Genomic DNA, 17,809 nt, shown 5'->3' on the forward strand with positions numbered 1-17,809 from the left:
AGTGGCATCAACTCCTGTACCCTGTTGTCTGTAATGTTAACCAATGTTTCCAGAAATATGTTCCTGAAAGGATTAAATTTAAATTACATTGGCTATATATGAATCTTTAGCAAACTGACTGTCTTGTCCAAATCCAAGGGCATTTCGGTACTGAATGAAGTGTTCCGATGAAGGGTCACTGGACCTGAAATGCTAATTCTGACATTTTCTTCTCGGCTGCTGCCAGATCTGTTTTTATTCCTGATTTACAGCATCTTCAGTTCTTTTGATTCAAATTATTTTGCCAAATCAATTGCACAAGCATATTAAAATATTTTACTCATTTCTGATTAAAGCTTCATGCTTCACTGATATGAAACTGCCTTATATGGAGAAAGCTTAAATCACACCACTGCAGAATGTATAAAGGAAAGCTTACACACTTTATTTTATACTGGACATTATATAAAGGTAACATGCCTTTTGAAACATTACATAATCAGTCCATACAGTGCCAATGACCAAAAAGCAAAAGTACAAAATTGCATTTATTTACACCATTGCATGAAAGTCTCACAAAATTAAATGGATCCCATGAAACCAGACAAAATAAAGAATCTAATGCAGATTTTCAAAAAGAGTATTTAAATATTTAGAAATATACAAAACTTAAAAGCTAAATCACAGTAAACTTCATATTATCCCTTTCCTGCCTACCCTCCACGTTAGGACTATATTAAAGTGTACAGAAAAGGAATTCAAGGTTTATTACATATTTAACAGCCAAAGACTCAAATGTGCCTGTACCGAATGAAGTCAGTGTTGTTTTCTTTTAATACTTCATCAGTGATTTGGTAAATAGAATCATGCTGGCAGCCAATAAAGTAATTATTCTATTTATTTTCTTACTTCGTTCACTTTATGATCTATCTTGATCAGTGGTCCAGATTCAAATAGACATTTGTAGTGTCTACTTCTACATTTCTAAAGCAAATGTGTATTCGACCTTCAATGAAAGTAGGGCTCAAGGGAAAAAAAAAATACAATGCAAACTATCAGTCATAGATTATGGAGCTATTTATTTAGTATTTAAAACGAAGAACAAACTGCTTTATCTGTACACAAGCACTGCATACAGACAACAAAGTGCAACATGTTCTGGATGCAGCATGTCAGTGCTTTAACTATGAGACATTCACAAAAAGCATCAAGGAGGTGACAGAAAACGATAAATTTGGTCAGGCCTTTGGTAACACTTTAATACTTCTACTTAATAGTTGTAGCAATGCAATTTATATATCTTTTAAATCTAAAAATGCACATCAGCCTCAGTAAATTGAGGTCCAAATCAAAACACTTCATAGAGTACAGGCAATTTCAAATTCTTAATAAACCACACTTTTGCATTTTAGAACTCAAGTCTACAGCAATTTTGAATTTGCACGTCTAGTGATTTAAAGGCTCCCATTATAAAGGGCTTGTTTACATGGTTTTTATTTAATTACTTCAGAAAGAAATATTTAAAAACAAAAATGCTTTATTTACATCTGACCATATGCATAATCAGTTTTGTTTTTGGTGTGTAGTCCAGTTGCTTGCCCAACTATAATTATAGTGACAAATGTGTTCAGACAAGGTAGGCTTCAACTGACCAGAAACATTAAAAATGAATGGGAAATCTACCAACATAAATCCACAGCCAAAATCGAGGCATCGTATTCCCATGGCATTCCTCTCTGTGAGCAAGTCAGCTTTCTTCAAAGTACTTAAATAGAATGGGCACTGTTTACAAATATAGTTGGAGAAAGGAGATCATTGCACTGCTTCTTGGTTATCAGTATTCCACTTGTCTTGTTAAAATCACTATTTTTTCCCCCAGTTAGTGGAGCTGCATAGAAAGTACAAATAATGAACTTCTCTGATTAATGGCACTCAAATTCTACGGACCTCTTTCCAAAGTGGCTGTCTTCAAATGTGCTGCATTTGTATGTAAATATTTCCACATCAGACTTAATTGTAAATGGTTGAATTTTTTAAGATCTAACTGCTTAAGAGGCAACAAATATTTCCAGCAAGATTTTTTTTAAAGTGTCCAGCACAATAACAAAGTGATAAAGTAGGTAAACGTTGGATTAATTCTTTTATGTAGAATGTTCACAATGGCATGTTGGAACAAGGGTGGAAATGGATACCAATTTTTTTCTATAATTAATGCCAAAAGCATCCTCAATATCTTGTTTTTCAAAAAGGGCATAAGTTCTCAAAACAAGCTAGCATATAAAAACTTCCTTTTAATTCCAATATTGTTGCCATATCACTCCAAAAGTGAACACCGTGCAATTATACCTAAATTGAAGGAATTTTTCAAAATTAAATTCTTCAGAATCAAGAGATGCTTGCCAGCACGTCCATTAAGATCTATACTTGGAAGGTTCACCATAACCGTAAACTCCTTGTGTGGGTGGCGTTTTCAGTCTATTTTTACAGCAGCGTAGATTTTTCGTATGAACACATAGGCAGCATAAAATCCAATTGTTCCGGTTAACAGCCAGAAAGAAAGCACCATCAGAGTTGTGTACCCAAAATACAGCAAGGATGGGATGAATTCCACAATGTCCAACTGGAAAATAAGATTTTGTTTTAGAATTGCAATGCAAAACAAAAAATTTCTAAATGTTGTGAATCAGCAAACCTGTGCCAAAAATGTGGAAACAATCAACTTTGTTTTTCTGTCATTCATACCTTATTAACGAAATAAAATATGGCATAAACAAGCACATAAAACGCTGATCCACCAGACACCAAGAATGTTCTCCACCACCATCTATAATCCTGAAATGTTGAAGAAATGTTAGTTAATATTTTAATTAGAACTAAAACAAAAGCTTCCTTTATTAAGTACTAAACTTAAATTTTATATTCACCCTATGATTCCAAACTTGATATTTCATCAAAATGAGTCAATATATTCCAATAACTTTGAGTTTGTGATGAAACAAATGACGGCCAAATCTGATAGCCACAGTTCTGGAAACTTATCATTAGCTCACCTTGCTGTTCATTTTCAGTGTTAGCAAAGAGGATGCCTTTATTCTGATGGTGTAGCTAGCCAAGTCCTTTCCCGTTGGGAATCACCCAAAGTGTGCTTTAAGAAAATCTTTGCCTAAATTCCACATTTGTCAAATATACTCCATATTGAACTTACTCTACAGATTAAACATGTCCACATTTGATCTCAATGTAGTTTGTAGAATCAGATGACAACAAAAAGGTGTAATTGGTCTCAGCCTCTGGGGATACATAGGCAAATACAGATGTGACTTCTGTAGAGTGTGCACTTTCATAAATACAGTTTGGATAAGAGCAGAATAAGGCTCATTGTGAAGAATCATCTGCTGCAGCCTGCCAACACCAACTGTCTCAGTCACACAAAAGCAAAGGTCACTTAGGCAAGCTACTACTGGGTTGCACACAGAAACAATGCTGTTAAAACATAAATCATCAAATAATATCATAATATTCAAATCCCTTGCGCTCTTCCCTGCTTTTAGCCTAGATAGGTAAACACTTACACAGAAGAGTAAGGAAGCTGCAGGAGGGTAGCAAATATTAAGGAAATGAAAAATTTGCTTTCAAGTAACTGAATGATCTATGTCTTAGATCAAGACATTCAATGGATTCCAAGTAGAATGGGTAGAATTAACAATTGCTAAATAATTTATGTTTCTAAGTTTTTCTACAAATGAAATATCTCCTCACATTGTTGTGACTGTGAGTGAATGAATCACATACAATTTAATATAGACTGTGCTCCCAATAGTTCTGATTATCAGTATGAATCTGAACCATACAGACCACAAAGTTTTCAGATTTGACAGATCTGATCTGAGACAAGGTAAACTGTACCCGACTTTAGCTTGAGAGATTAGGAATTATTTAAGATTGCTAGCCCTGAATACAGGACCTCTGTCAAAAGTAAATGTCAATGACACTAGTCATAGACAGATTAGTACTTAAATACGGCATTTTATAAATAATGACCACTTTGTTTCTGCGGCATTGGAGGTAGGACCATGGACTCTGCAAGAAGTAAAAATCATTGGGCAAGAAAAACTGCAAAAAAAAATTGTAGTTTTTATTGATGCTTAGTGAAAGGACCTCTCAACTTCCTTCTTATTTACAATTTTTTTAAAATTACAAACTGAAAATGATAGTGGCTATACAAAATAGTTTGCATATCTGATCATACCTCCGCACAGAGTTGGAAATAAACCATGACGATGCTGATTTGAGAACATGACACAACCAGAATAATAAATACCAAAAATAAGAATCCAAAGAGATAATAGAACTGGTTCTCCCAAATTGCCTGCAAACAAAAAACAGTTCTAATTTAAATCAAACTACTATTGAATAATAACAATTATTCTTTTCAATTAGAATCAAACTTTAAGTGCTCTTCAAAAGAAGCTTCTAGTTATGAAAGTCGCATACAAATTACTGAAATATTTTCAAACGCCAAATCGATTGCTACAAAGTGAACAATTGGGTCAGCAGGTATATTTTAATTTTCTGAATTAACCTGGTAAAGGGGGATTCTATCTGTATGTACTGAGGGAAATCTAATTAAGGCTCACAAAATGGTTTTTGGATCAAACAAAAATAATTTCTGAAAGTAGATGTATAATAACTCAAGAATGCCACTAGGCAAGAGAAATCAGTACTTTTGACAGTTATTGGAAGTGAATATTTTAATCATAAGCAGCTACTAAAATAGCCATAAGTTATAAATATGTAAAACTGAAACTAGGTAATATTTTAAAAAGACAAATATAAAAAGAGATGGGAAAGGTAGGAAATGGTATCAGTATTCTACCAAAAAAGCTTTTTAAAAAACTAATACAATAGATTCACTTACAGTGAAAATAAAGAACAGCTCAATAAACATGGCACCAAATGGCAGGATACCAGCCATAAGAACTCTGCAAAAATAGTAAGATTAGGCAATGGTACAGAAACACAAATACAACAATTTGATTTGAGGTCATTGTTATTAAGAATTTTGACAAAATAAGTAATGATAGGCCGCTTGCACATTTGGCAAGACAAAAACATAAGAACACAAAATTTAAAATAACCACAAAAATAAAAGTGAAGGCTACAATTTTCCTCAAAGGAGCAAGTGGTTATAACGTGTCATAAAATCAGTGCTTAAGCAGAGCTTATAAATGTTTTAAAACTGAATTAGATAACTAAAAAATAAATTAACAAGCCCGTGGGGAGTAAGCAGGGGATTAGACTAGTCAAACTAATGTGGAGAAAAACACCGACCTAATATTTGCCGGAGTCAATATCCTGTTTGTATCTTAACATTCTATGATTGAAACATAGGATTAATATTACTATTGTAACTAGAAGCAAAAATAAGAACTGCAGGGACTTGAAATCTATAACAAAATGAGGGAAAATGCTGGAAACAGTCAGTCAGCATCCGTGAAAAGAACATACAAATTAAAAAGTTTAAAAAATGTCCTTGGTAAATGCACCTGTTCTTTATCCGGAATTGAACTGCATGTATCCTATGACCATTTGGACTGCAATCTCTCCTGGAGTAAATCTATCTCAGCATTGATCTAAGTTAGAATTATATACCATGATATATTTTAAAAATGGTGCTCCAAAAAGTAAGATGTAACAAAGCAGGAATGTTCTAAAGAGTCATATACAGTTTGAGGTGACTGGTCAAAATTGGCTGATCATAGAATCCCAACAGTGTGGAAACAGGTTCTTTGGCCCAACAAGTCCAAACGGAACCTCAGAGCATCCCATCTAGACTCATTCCCCTAATCTACCCATCCCTAAACACTATAAGCAATTTAACATGGCCAATCCAGCTAACCTGCACATCTTTGAACTGTGAGAGGAAACCCGAGCACCTGGAGGCAATGCATGCAGACAGGGGGAGAACATGCAAAATCCACACAGACAGTTGCCCGAGGCTGGAATCGAACCCTAGTCCCTGGCGCTGTGAGGCAGCAGTGCTAACCACTGAGCCACATGGAAGTGTGAAACTAGAAGCTACAAAGGGATTTAAAAGTCCACAGGTTCAAAAAGAAAAGCTGAAGGTCGATGAAAAATTGGCCTTAAACTTAAAATGCTTAATGAGAAAGTGATACAACAATTAGGCAGCACCTTGCTCAGGCGCCCGTCAAGTATTCAGTTTCTTAGCACCAAATTGTGGAGGAAATACTGAGCTTGGAGACAAAACATTGGTTTATCAGGATGACACTAGATCTTAAAGGTAGAAATTGAGAAGAAGGTGGGTTGTATAAAATCTGCATTCCATTGAGTTTGGAAGTTAGGGCTATAATTAAACCAAATTAATAAAATGATAGAGACAAGCAATTACTTAAGAAGTTAGAAGAGCTTGAGAGTCCAAAAGCAGCCAGGGTAATCTTACAGAGATAGTAGGAACTGCAGATGCTGGAGAATCTGAGATACCAAGGTATACAGCTGGATGAACACAGCAGGACAAGCAGCATCAGAGGAGCAGGAAAGCTGACGTTTCAGGCCTAGACCCTTCTTCAGAAATGGCAGAGGGAAAGGGGGTTCTGAAATAAATAGGGAGAGAGGGGGAGGCGGATAGAAGATGGATAGAGGAGACAAACAGGTCAAAGCTGCGGGGATGGAGCCAGTAAAGTTGAGTGTAGGTGGGGAGGTAGAGAGGAGATAGGTTAGTCCAGGGAGGACGGACAGGTCAAGGGGGTGGGATGAGGTTAGTAGGTAGCAGAGGGGGGTGGGAGGAGGGACAGGTTGGGAAGCAGGGATGAGCTGGGCTGGTTTTGGGATGCAGTAGGGGGAGGGGAGATTTTGAAACTTGCGAAGTCCACATTGATACCATTAGGCTGCAGGGTTCCCAAACGGAATATGAGTTGCTGTTCCTACAACCTTCGGGTAGCATCGTTGTGGCACTGCAGGAGGCCCAGGATGGACATGTCGTCTGAGGAATGGGAGGGACAGTGGAATTGGTTCACGACTGTTTAGTGCAAGCTGAGCATAGGTGTTCTGCAGAGCGGTCCCCAAACCTCCGCTTGGTTTCCCTAATGTAGAAGGGACCACAACGGGGAACAGCGGATGCAGTATACCACATTAGCAGATTTGCAGGTGAACATCTGCCTGATGTGGAAAGACTTCTTGGGACCTGGGATGGGGGTGAGGTGTAGGGGCAGGGGAAAGTGCCGGGTGTGATGGGGCTGGAGGGGAGTGTGGAGCGGACAAGGGAATCACGGAGGGAGTGGTCCCTCCAGAAAGCAGATAAGGGTGGGAAGGGGAAAATGTCTTTGGTGGTGGGGTCGGATTGCAGATGGCGGAAGTGTCGGAGGATGATGCGTTGGATCCAGAGGTTGGTGGGATGGTACGTGAGGATGAGGGGGATTCTGTTTTGGTTATTATTGCGGATAGGGGGTGTGAGGGCTGAGTTGTGCGAAATGCGGGAGACACAGTCGAGGGCATTTTCGATCACTGAGGGTGGGCAAGTTGAGGTCCTTGAAGAACGAGGATATCTGAGATGTACAGGAGTGGAATGCCTCATCCTGGGAGCAGATGCAGTGGAGGTGAAGGAATTGGGAATAGGGGATGGCATTTTTGCAGGAAGGTGGGTGGGAGGAGGTGTATTCTAAGTAGCTGTGGGAGTCAGAGGGCTTGAAACGGATATCGGTTTCTAGGTAGTTGACACAGATGGAGACAGAGAAGTCCAGGAAGGAAAGAGATGGTCCAGGTGAACTGGGGGGGAAGGTGTTGGTGAAGTGGATGAACTGTTCGAGTTTTTCGTGGAAACATGAGGCAGTGCTGATACAGTCATCAACATAACGGAGGAAGAGGTGAGGTTTAGGGCCAGGGCAGGTACGTAAGAGGGATTGTTCCACGCAACCTACAAAGAGGCAGGCATATCTTGGGCCCACGCGGGTACCCATGGCCACCCCCTTTATCTGTAGGAAGTGGGAGGAATTGAAATAGAAGTTGTTGAGGGTGAGCGAATTTGGCTAAGTGGATGAGGGTGTCAGTGCAGGAGGACTGGTCTGGCCTGTGGGACAGGAAGAAGCGAAGGGCCTTTAGGCCATCTGCATGGGGAATGCAGGTGTATAGGGACTGGACGTCCATGGTGAAAATGAGGTGCTGGGGACTGGGGAATTGGAGGTTCTGGAGGAAGTGGAGGGCATGGGTGGTGTCATGGACATAGGTAGGGAGTTCCTGGACCAAGGGGGAGAAAACAGAGTCAAGATATGTGGAGATAAGTTCGATGGGGCAGGAGCAGGTGGAGACAATGGGTCGACCAGGGCAGTCAGGTTTGTGGATTTTGGGAAGGAGATAGAAGCGGGCAGTGTGGGGTTGGGGAACGATGAGGTTAGAGGCTGTGGATGGGAGGTCACCTGAGGTGATGAGGTTGTGGATGGTTTGGGATGTGTTGGATATTTGGCGCCTGGCCTCAGTGACGTACAGGTCAAATCTCCCCTCCCGCTACCGCATCCCAAAACAAGCCCAGCTCGTCCCCTCCTCCCAACTCAAGCCCCACCCCCATCCCTTACCTACTAACCTCTTCCTGTACCCTTGAGCTGTCCATCCTCCCTCCCTCCCCACCTACACTCACCTTTACTGGCTCCATCCCCGCCTCTTTGACCTGTCTGTCTCCTCTCCACCATCCACCTACCCCTCTCTCTATTTATTTCAGAACCCCCTTCCCCTCCTCCAGTTCTGAAGAAGGGTCAAGGCCCGAAACGTCAGCCTTCCTGCTCCTCTGATGTGCTTGGCCTTCTGTGTTCATCCAGCTCTACAGCTTGTTATCTAGGATAATCTTAAAGTTAGGTCAGGACCATTTAGAAATAAAGTCAGGAAATAATTTTTCATAGAGAGGAAACCTGAAACTTTCTGATTCAAAATCTCTGAAAATTGACCCACTTACATTTTCAAGACTAAAACGGATCAGTTTTCATTAGGTTAGGACATCAAGGAATATTGAACAAAGGCATGTAAAGGGAGTGGAAATATTGATCAGCCACGATCCAATAGAATGATGGAACAAGTGGACTGAAAGAGTTTCTCTTGTTCTCATGAAATGCCAGCTCAGAGTTAATATCTCCAGAGTACAACGCAATTAAGATTTTTTCTTCGCTTTCAGCAAGTAAGGCTTTTGTGTGAAATAGAAGTACAAAAAACATTTGAAACAATCCTAACCAAACACATGGGAACATTATAAATACTGTCCACCATAAAAGCAATACATTTGTAAGCCTTGTGCAAGGATACAACAAACTTCAATCAAAATAAATTTTGTCCCTAGTACTGCATCATAAAAGCCAGATAAACAACTTTAATGGTAGGAAGAGAGACAAATCTTAACAGAATTTCACAACATCTCAAATTTTATACTGATAATCTATACTTACCCAACAAATTTGTTCATGTACCATCTCTGTTCAGGGACCTGCCTGGGTATTTGATTAGTCCGCACTGGGTTGTCATATGGTTGCTTTCGAAAGCCAAAATAATAGCCAAGGTATACTAAAGGAAGGGAGATACCAAACCACATACAGAGAAGGGCCAACATAGTGGGAAAGGGAACCTTGAAAAGAAATACAGAAAAAAATACATATGGCCGAGAAGTTAATAAAGAACAGTCCTGTGGAAATTATTTTGGAGCCAGAGTGCTTGCAAAATTGTAATTAGAAGAAAATAGAATTATTTTGTAAGGTTGTCTTTATGTAAAGCTTAAGCTTGTGACACTTATACTTTGACTCTGTTGATTTATTCAGCAGATAACAACTTCAATATTCAACAAGAGACTGAAAATTCTAATCTGGTTCTACTGCTTTTCAATAAGTCAAAAGTTATGGCACAGATTCTAAAAATGTTGTAGAGTTCTGCATATATCCCAAGCAAAGCAAGCATTTTCTTACTATGTATTTTAGACATCAGTTCCTCATGTGGTGAAGAACAAAAATCCCATTACACTAATTTTCAAGAAATCCAGTGTTTGATACTTCATTGGAATAACAAGTTTGTGTACAGACAGTACAAATTTCTCTTATTTTTAACTTTCAACAGACGGTGGTAGTTAATATTAAAAATTATATTGATTAGCATTGATTTAGTGGTTACAAACTCATCTCCAAGAATGTCTGAGACACAAACAGTAAATCATAGGCAGAATTGAAATGTGGTACTCTTATGGGGTGACACTGTTAGTATTACCACATTCCAATGAGAGATTATACACCAATTTCCATCTGATCTTGGATTATGATTGGAGCATGGAGAGTGCTGCTTGTCTTGGCCAACGTTTATCCCTCTAATAAAAGATGATTTATTTAATTGCTTATCTGTGGGACCATCCGATGCACAATTTGGCTGATGTCCTCACGTTGCAACATTCATTGCACATAACACTTATTTCATTGATTGGAACACCCTGAGATTCTCTCCGCTTGGTAGTATATTTTGAGATAATCACAAAAACGATTAAAGGAGATAAAATAAAGAAAGTGTCTTTAAACGGCAAGATCAAAATGTGATATTTTTTGCCACAACCCATTAATTTATGCACTCAGCTTAAATATTGTAAAATTGACAAACATTGTTGTTTGGAACAGAGGAGTATAAAAGGATTTGGGAATTCAGTAAATGACTCATGGGGTGGGGAGGTGGAGTTACCATTGCATGTTTAAATGGACAAACAGCCTATTATTTATTATTTTACAACCATACGAATTAGAAGTGGACTATTTGGCCCTTCAAGCATATCCTGCCATTCACTAAAACCACGGCTGATCTGACTATGTTCTCAACTTCATATTCTCGCTTATCTTCAATAACCTCTTGACTCCCTTGTTAGTCAAGTATAAGGGTAATTTGCCCATCTATGCAGTCTGTGTGCTTTGATATTGAAAAGATTGGAATGACTACTCTAGGGAATAAGGCACCACATAAAACGTTACTGCACATGACAGGAGCTTACAGAACGGGGGTAACGTATGAGCACTGACTGACGATTGGTTAGTGGAAAGAAGAGTGTAGGAACAATGGGTCTTTTTCAGGTTGGAATGATGTAACTAGTGGAGTGTCACAAGGCTTGGTCCCAGGGTCTCAATTATTTGCTATCTATCTTACTGACGAAGGAGGGGCTAGTGTAAGGTATTCAAATTTGCTGATGAAGAAAATAATATGGGAAGATGTTGTTATGAAGACACAAGGAATCTGCAAAGAGATGAAGGTAGGTTGAGTGAGTGAGCAAAAACTGGATGGATAGAATTTAATGAAGGAAAATGAGATTCTGGATTTCAGTAGAAAGCATCAAAAGGCAGATGATTATTTAAATGGAGAGAGACTGGAGAAAGGTGCTGCACAGAAGAACCAAGGTGTTATTGTGAACGAACACGAAACATTTGCTTACGGATGCAGCAAGTAATAAAGGCAGCAAATGAAATTTTGTGTTTCATTGGTGGGTTTGGAGTTTAAAACAGGAAAGACTTATTTCAATTGTACGGCTGTTGGTGCGACTGTGATAATGTGTACACTTTTGGTGCCTGCATTTAAGAAAGGCTATATTGATACTGGAGGATGTTCAAAGAGATTCACTATGCTGACTCCAGACATGAAGGGGTTGGCGTATCAAGAGTGACTAAACAAGTTAGGCCTTTATTCAGAATTTACAAGAGGGATGATCTTATCAAACAAAAGATTGTGAGTGAGCTTGACAAGGTAAGTGTTGAGAAGATGTTTCCAGGAATAGGGGAATCTCAAACTAGGGAACATTGTCACAGAATAAGAAAACATATATTTAAAACTGAATTGAGAAAGAATTTCTTCTCCTGGGAGTAGCGAATGTTTGAAATTTTCTACCCAGTGAGTTGTGGAGGTTATATCACGAAATGTATTTCAAGATGAGGTAGATGTTTGAACTATCAGGGAGCTGAGGGTTATGATGAAGCACGATAGAAGAGTTGAAGCCAGGGCAGATCAGCCATTATTTTTGTTGAATGACGGTGCGGGTTTAAAGACTGAATGACTCATTCCAGCTCTTTTTAAAAAAAAAGGAATGATTGTACATAGTACTCCGGATGTGGCCTCTCTATTGCTGTAAAGGCCATAGTTGTACGAGACCATGGGGCTGATTTCTCATGAGACAGAGACAACCGGATGTGGCTTAATCGGACAGTCACCACGCCTCGGGCAAGGGGAGAGGTTAAGGAGGGGAGCCCCTCATGGTGACCTCAGCCAGTGAGAGAAATGAACCCAGGCTGTTGGCATCACTGTGCGTTGCAAACGAGCCATCCAGCTAACTGAGCTAAACTGAATCTAGGGATTTTTGAAAAATTAAAAACAATGCACTATTTCAGCAGCCCTTTTCTTTAAAACCTAGGATGAAGTCCAACAGGACCTGGGGACTTGTCAGTTTTTAGTTTAATAATTTTCTCACTATCCTTTCATAGATTAATTGTTTAAAATTCAGCATCACCAATACCCTGGACAGTTGTAACAACATTCCCTTATTTTTAAGCTCCAGCTCCCTGCCAATAAAGCCCAAAACTTCTTTTGCCTTCTTAATTATTCCCTGAAACTGCATGCTAACGTTTTGTAATTAATGCACATGAACAGCCTGATCCTGCTGCACCATTTATTGGAGTCTCTCTTTTCCTTTCATTACTGATTCACAGTTATTTCTGGGATGTTATTTGTAGCCTCAACATTGAAAACAGATGCAAAATATTTGTCCAATTCAACTGCCATTTCCCCACCTCTCCATTATTAATTTCCCAAAATCTCTTTCTCAGGAGAGAGGGAGAGAGAGAGAGAGAGAGAGAGAGAGATGGAGGGTGGACTAAAGTTTACTTCCTCCTGTCATTTTTTAAAAACCTGCAGAAACCACCTGTTTTTCAATTGCTAGGTGGCTCTACCTCCTATCCTAATTTCTCCCTTATTCATAATCTTCAAGTCTTTCTTTGCTTTTTTAAAAAAAACTTCTGACTTGCCATTCATCTTCAAGGAATTATATCCTTTTCTCTCTTTCAAACTGATATGATCTTTCAGTTTTTTTTAAAGAAGTTTTCCAAGGATGGACCATCCTTCCTTGCTGTATTTATTATTACAATTTGCTCTACTGAGGATTCTGACAGATCTGTCACCATGACTTCATTGATCTACCCCATTACCTAATGTTCTAGTTTACCTAAGCCAGCCGTGTCTTCATTTACCCATAACTGCCTTTGGATCTAAAACTAGTTTTAAAATTATTCTTTTCTCCCTCAATCCTAGTGTGTTATTTAATCATATTACGATCACAATACCCAGGAGTGCTTTCACTGTGAGGCTATAAATTAATCATGTCTCATTGCACGTTACTAGATTCTGCATACACTTCTCTCTGTTTGGCAGCAGAACACACTACTTTAAGAAACTGTGTCAAAAACATCCCATATAAATTCATCATTCACATTATCTTTGCTAGTCTCATTCAGCCAATCCACATATCGATTAAAATTACCCATGATCATTACCTTAACTTTCTGAAACCCTCATTATTTCTTCCTACATACCCTGTCCTAAAAAATGGTTATTATTTGGAAGCCCACAGTAACTCACCTTTGTTATTTCTCATTCCAATCTAAACTAATTCTACATCTTGATCTCCAGGACTAATGTTATCTTTCTCTGTCGTACCACTAACATCCTCCAGTAACAGAGCCATAGCTCCATATTTTCCTAACTTCCCAGACTTCCTACACGCCTTGTATCCTTGAATATTCAATTCCAGTCAGGTCTCCAAAAATGACAAATAGGTAATACAAATATTCCTTCTTAGTCACACTGTCAATTCATTCGTTTTGTTAAGCATGTTATGTCTAGCTTGATAGAGGACATAGTTCTGTCCTTTTATTTTTATAGCCTCTAGTCTTATAAAGTGGTGCACAATTGGGTTTGCATGCTCTATCCCTTGCTTCCACGCACTGATCAATATATCCTTAATTGCTACATTACTGTTTTGCCTTGTCTTCTTTGTTCAATTTATCACATCTTCCACAAAGTTGAATGCTTGCCTCAGTTACTTAATTTAGAAAGTCTTTCTACCTCCCTAGTTCTATATCTCACCTGAACCGGTTGTAGCTCATTGCAGCTGAAGACCATTCCACATAACTCAGCACTAATAGCACAGCTCCATGAATTTCAATCCACTTTTCCCACACCAAACTTTGAGCCAAGCATCTAACTATCGTATTAAAACAACACCAGTTCGTATAGGTTCAGATAGTAGTTCTGACGTTATTAATTTCTGCTATTCTGCTTTATAATTTAGGGATGTTGGAAAATTCTAAAAATTGCTCTCCAAAAACTGAGCTCTGTTATAAATATCTGAGCGTAAAATGAATAACTGATACCTCGCTTAAAAGATCGGAAGAAAAAACTCGTCACAATTCAAACTTTTAATTTTAAAAACAATCCAACCTTGTTGCAATCAAAGCAGCATCTTGGACAACTCAGCAATAGCTCAGATCTGAAGGCCTTTCTGAATGCAAGTTGTAGTCCTACCAAAAATTTCTATTTCTCTTTTCTCCAGTTATCTGTTCCATGTAGAAATAAGCACAATAGAAACATTATTGCACTTTTGTTTAAAATAAATTATGATTAGCTGTTTTGTTTTTAACTTTACAATGCCAATAGCAGACAGTATTTGAAATGTAACGAGGTGACGAAGGTGATTGCCAGATAGGACAATGAAATAAAACAGCAAGATAGAACACTTTTATATGTTTATAAGCTTTAAAGTAATCCACAAGATAAACAGCTTTCCGTAGGCAATTGTTCATCAAATCTCAAATCTGGGCTGCAGCAGTGACTCATTAAATTATTCTACAAATAAATAATTTCCAACAAACTGTATTTATGTTAATACTTACAGCTCCTGATGAATGCTTTCCCCAAATGAAACAATTTAGGATAAAACACAATCCAAATACAATGCTAGGGTAGAGAGTAGCCGTCTGTAAATAATGAGGAAAACAAACCAATGTTGAAAAGCAAAAGACAGATAAAAGAGTAAAATCTTTAAACCCCACTATTTCTTTGAGGCAGTGTAGCAGAGAACAATAGTGGTAGAACACATTAGCCACTTCACTAAGTTAAATGACCAAAGTTTGGGTGTGTGGACCTTTCTCCTAAAAGTCAATTGGATTTCATGCATGCATCTTTCCCTAAGAAGAGGAGTAAATAAAAGACAGTAAGCAATTACATATAATACTGTTAACACAAAGTGCCTGGAGACATTTGAAATCCAATACTAACTACGTGCTGATGCCAGAGTGTGGCTCTTGATCCGCACAAGGCAACATTTAAATCGAGTTGATCAAGACACAAGCCATCTCACGAGACAGGGGGCTGCCAAGATCTGTGGGCTGATTAGCTAAATCTGAAGAGTAGAAGTTGCTAAGCATTTTGCTGGAGGACATTCTAATATTTTGCAAAATGTTGTTCAAAAATAGCTTATTAACATTTCATGCTTACCGTTATTACTGTAATCACTTGAATAACTCTCATATTAACAAATTATCCAGAAAATTTCAAATTTTAGGTTATTTTAGATCTCATTGGAGTTAGCAATGAAAAATGACTGTGAAGTATTTTGGGACATTTCTGATAAAGTCTTCACTTAAAAGGATTTTGAGGCTTGGTGATGTCACCTTTAAACGTGTGGCTATAAAGGCAATGGATCACTGATACATTATTAGAAAAATACCAAAACATCAAGTGATTAAAATGCTAGTAAGCCAGCTTTCCTATACACTAAATAGTGTGTTGGCTATTAACTTGTTAACATATTTTGGCAATCCATAAATGAGTTAATACCTTTGGACCAGAAGGCTGGCGTTCAAGTCCCACCTTCTTCAAAGATGTATCCTCACGAGTCTGAACAGGCTGATGAAAGTATCTACCTCTCATTAATTTCTAGAGTGTCTTCTGGTGCAATTGTAGTGTCCATACTCTGGGCCAGAAAGTCTAGGTTCAAATCATAGCTCAGGATGTGATGGTCACAGAGCTAGGTCATAACCCATTCAAATAGTTGATTTGAAAAGAAATATACATATGTATTGGGAAGTCTGTCTTCCTTTCTGAGTAAGATTCAAGGAAGATGAAGAACAGACACAGAGGATAAGTGGATGGACAACCCATCCAGTAAATATTAAGTACAGTCAAGTTTGACCAGAAAACAAAGTTGAGGCAGCAAGTTCTGGCTGGACATCAAAGGACAGGAATTATTTTGCTTAAAAGTTTTGTTCAGAACACTTGAAGGAGTGACATAAAGATGAAACTTAAACTTGTAAACAAAATTCATCGTTGAAAACTTTGCACTGCATCAGTTTCATTCCAAAATGCTCCATAGACAATGTACCAAATGCAGCTCTAACCACAGGGATTCATCCATCTAAACAGCCAATTATAGAGACACCTTCCACACTTTTCCAATATGCCCTCCATGCCCACTGCATATATGAAAACCAGCCCAAAATCTTGAAGATATGTAATAACATACTAAAACTTTGACAGACTGAGTTAACGACAGAATACTGGAGGACAATACTATATCCTGATCTATGCCGTCGAACTCACGAGAAGCAGAAATGCTAGCAGCCAAGACACACAAATTTATCCCCTATTTGTTTCAGTGGCTTTGAAGTATATACTGGATTAGAACTGAACTATGGTTAAAAGGGTATCCTTTTCAAAATACATTTAGATGAAATAAGACAATATTTACTTGATTGACAAGATTACTTACACAAAAAGCACCTTTCCTCCATCGGTGACCTTTGAGAGTACGGTACAGACGGCCTGCAAAATAACCACCAAACAGCCTGAAAAAAAACACAACAAAATTTCCATAAGATTGGGTAAGGACTAAATATTTACTAAGTACACAGTCTCACAACATGGAAAAGCTGAGACTTACTGTGCATGAATAGTACAATTATGTTGTCTCTAGAGATGTCTATTTAATGCAATTCTTTGAAAGAAATGAATTTGCTATGGTGGTCTAGATTTCTGAAATAATTTAATCATAATGTCATGGCCCAAAAATTGGTCTATCAACTCTGCCAATACTTTTCTCTTTGTGAACCACCTGCTTAATCCCAGTATTCTTTAATATTACCAATTTTCAAGTTTGTAACATCTCCAATCCAGAAAAAGCTCGGTCAGAAACACTAACTGCCTGAAAATGTTTTCAGCAGATCCACCTCATCCCTCAACATCATCAACAGTTTAGTCCAGTACTTTGGGAGTGAAAACATGGAAGATATAATATCTGAATTAATAAAACATTTTTTTGCTGCTTTATTATGTCTTTTCATTGTTTACCATTCAGGTTAATATTTATATCTAGTGTTTTCTAATTCACACACTTGTGGTTAAGCATTCCAATGCCATTCCAATCCAGAAAATTCCAAATCAGAAAACCTACTTGATCCAAAGAATTCTGAAATACAAAGATTACAGTGTTTCTCATTATCATTTGAAAGAATTTCTTGTTTTGTTATAATATTGTCAGAATTCTGCACACTAAACAAAATTACATAAAGATATTTCTTCTTCTAAATTTCACAACTTCTGGCAATATACAGACACTGTTTATTCTTTTGCGCTTACGGAAGGAAGAAAAAGTCATTAACAATTTAACTTTCCTGAAGTGCACTTAAAGAATTCAGACATAACAAAGCTCAACTATGGCTTTATGGACTATATTCTTCTGAACATATCAATACTCACCTTAAAATTTTACCCAATG

The 17,809-nt window shown here is 38.0% G+C and overlaps 1 protein-coding gene across 1 annotated transcript in view; it reads right to left on the reverse strand.

Moving 5' to 3' along the window:
* Positions 1 to 403: 403 nt before the first annotated feature.
* The window catches only part of tm9sf4 (transmembrane 9 superfamily protein member 4), a 67,202-nt gene continuing 49,796 nt past the window's right edge, over positions 404 to 17,809 (reverse strand). The window contains exons 12-18 of the mRNA XM_048549916.2: positions 16,805 to 16,880; positions 14,928 to 15,011; positions 9,423 to 9,598; positions 4,898 to 4,961; positions 4,229 to 4,348; positions 2,722 to 2,811; positions 404 to 2,599 (exon numbers count right to left, since the gene is read on the reverse strand). Of these exons, the coding sequence (XP_048405873.1) occupies positions 2,450 to 2,599; positions 2,722 to 2,811; positions 4,229 to 4,348; positions 4,898 to 4,961; positions 9,423 to 9,598; positions 14,928 to 15,011; positions 16,805 to 16,880 (760 nt within the window). The 3' untranslated portion in view covers positions 404 to 2,449. The remainder of the gene's footprint in view (positions 2,600 to 2,721; positions 2,812 to 4,228; positions 4,349 to 4,897; positions 4,962 to 9,422; positions 9,599 to 14,927; positions 15,012 to 16,804; positions 16,881 to 17,809) is intronic.

This window comes from Stegostoma tigrinum, chromosome 19 (genome assembly GCF_030684315.1).
Source record: "Stegostoma tigrinum isolate sSteTig4 chromosome 19, sSteTig4.hap1, whole genome shotgun sequence".
NCBI lineage: Eukaryota > Metazoa > Chordata > Chondrichthyes > Orectolobiformes > Stegostomatidae > Stegostoma > Stegostoma tigrinum.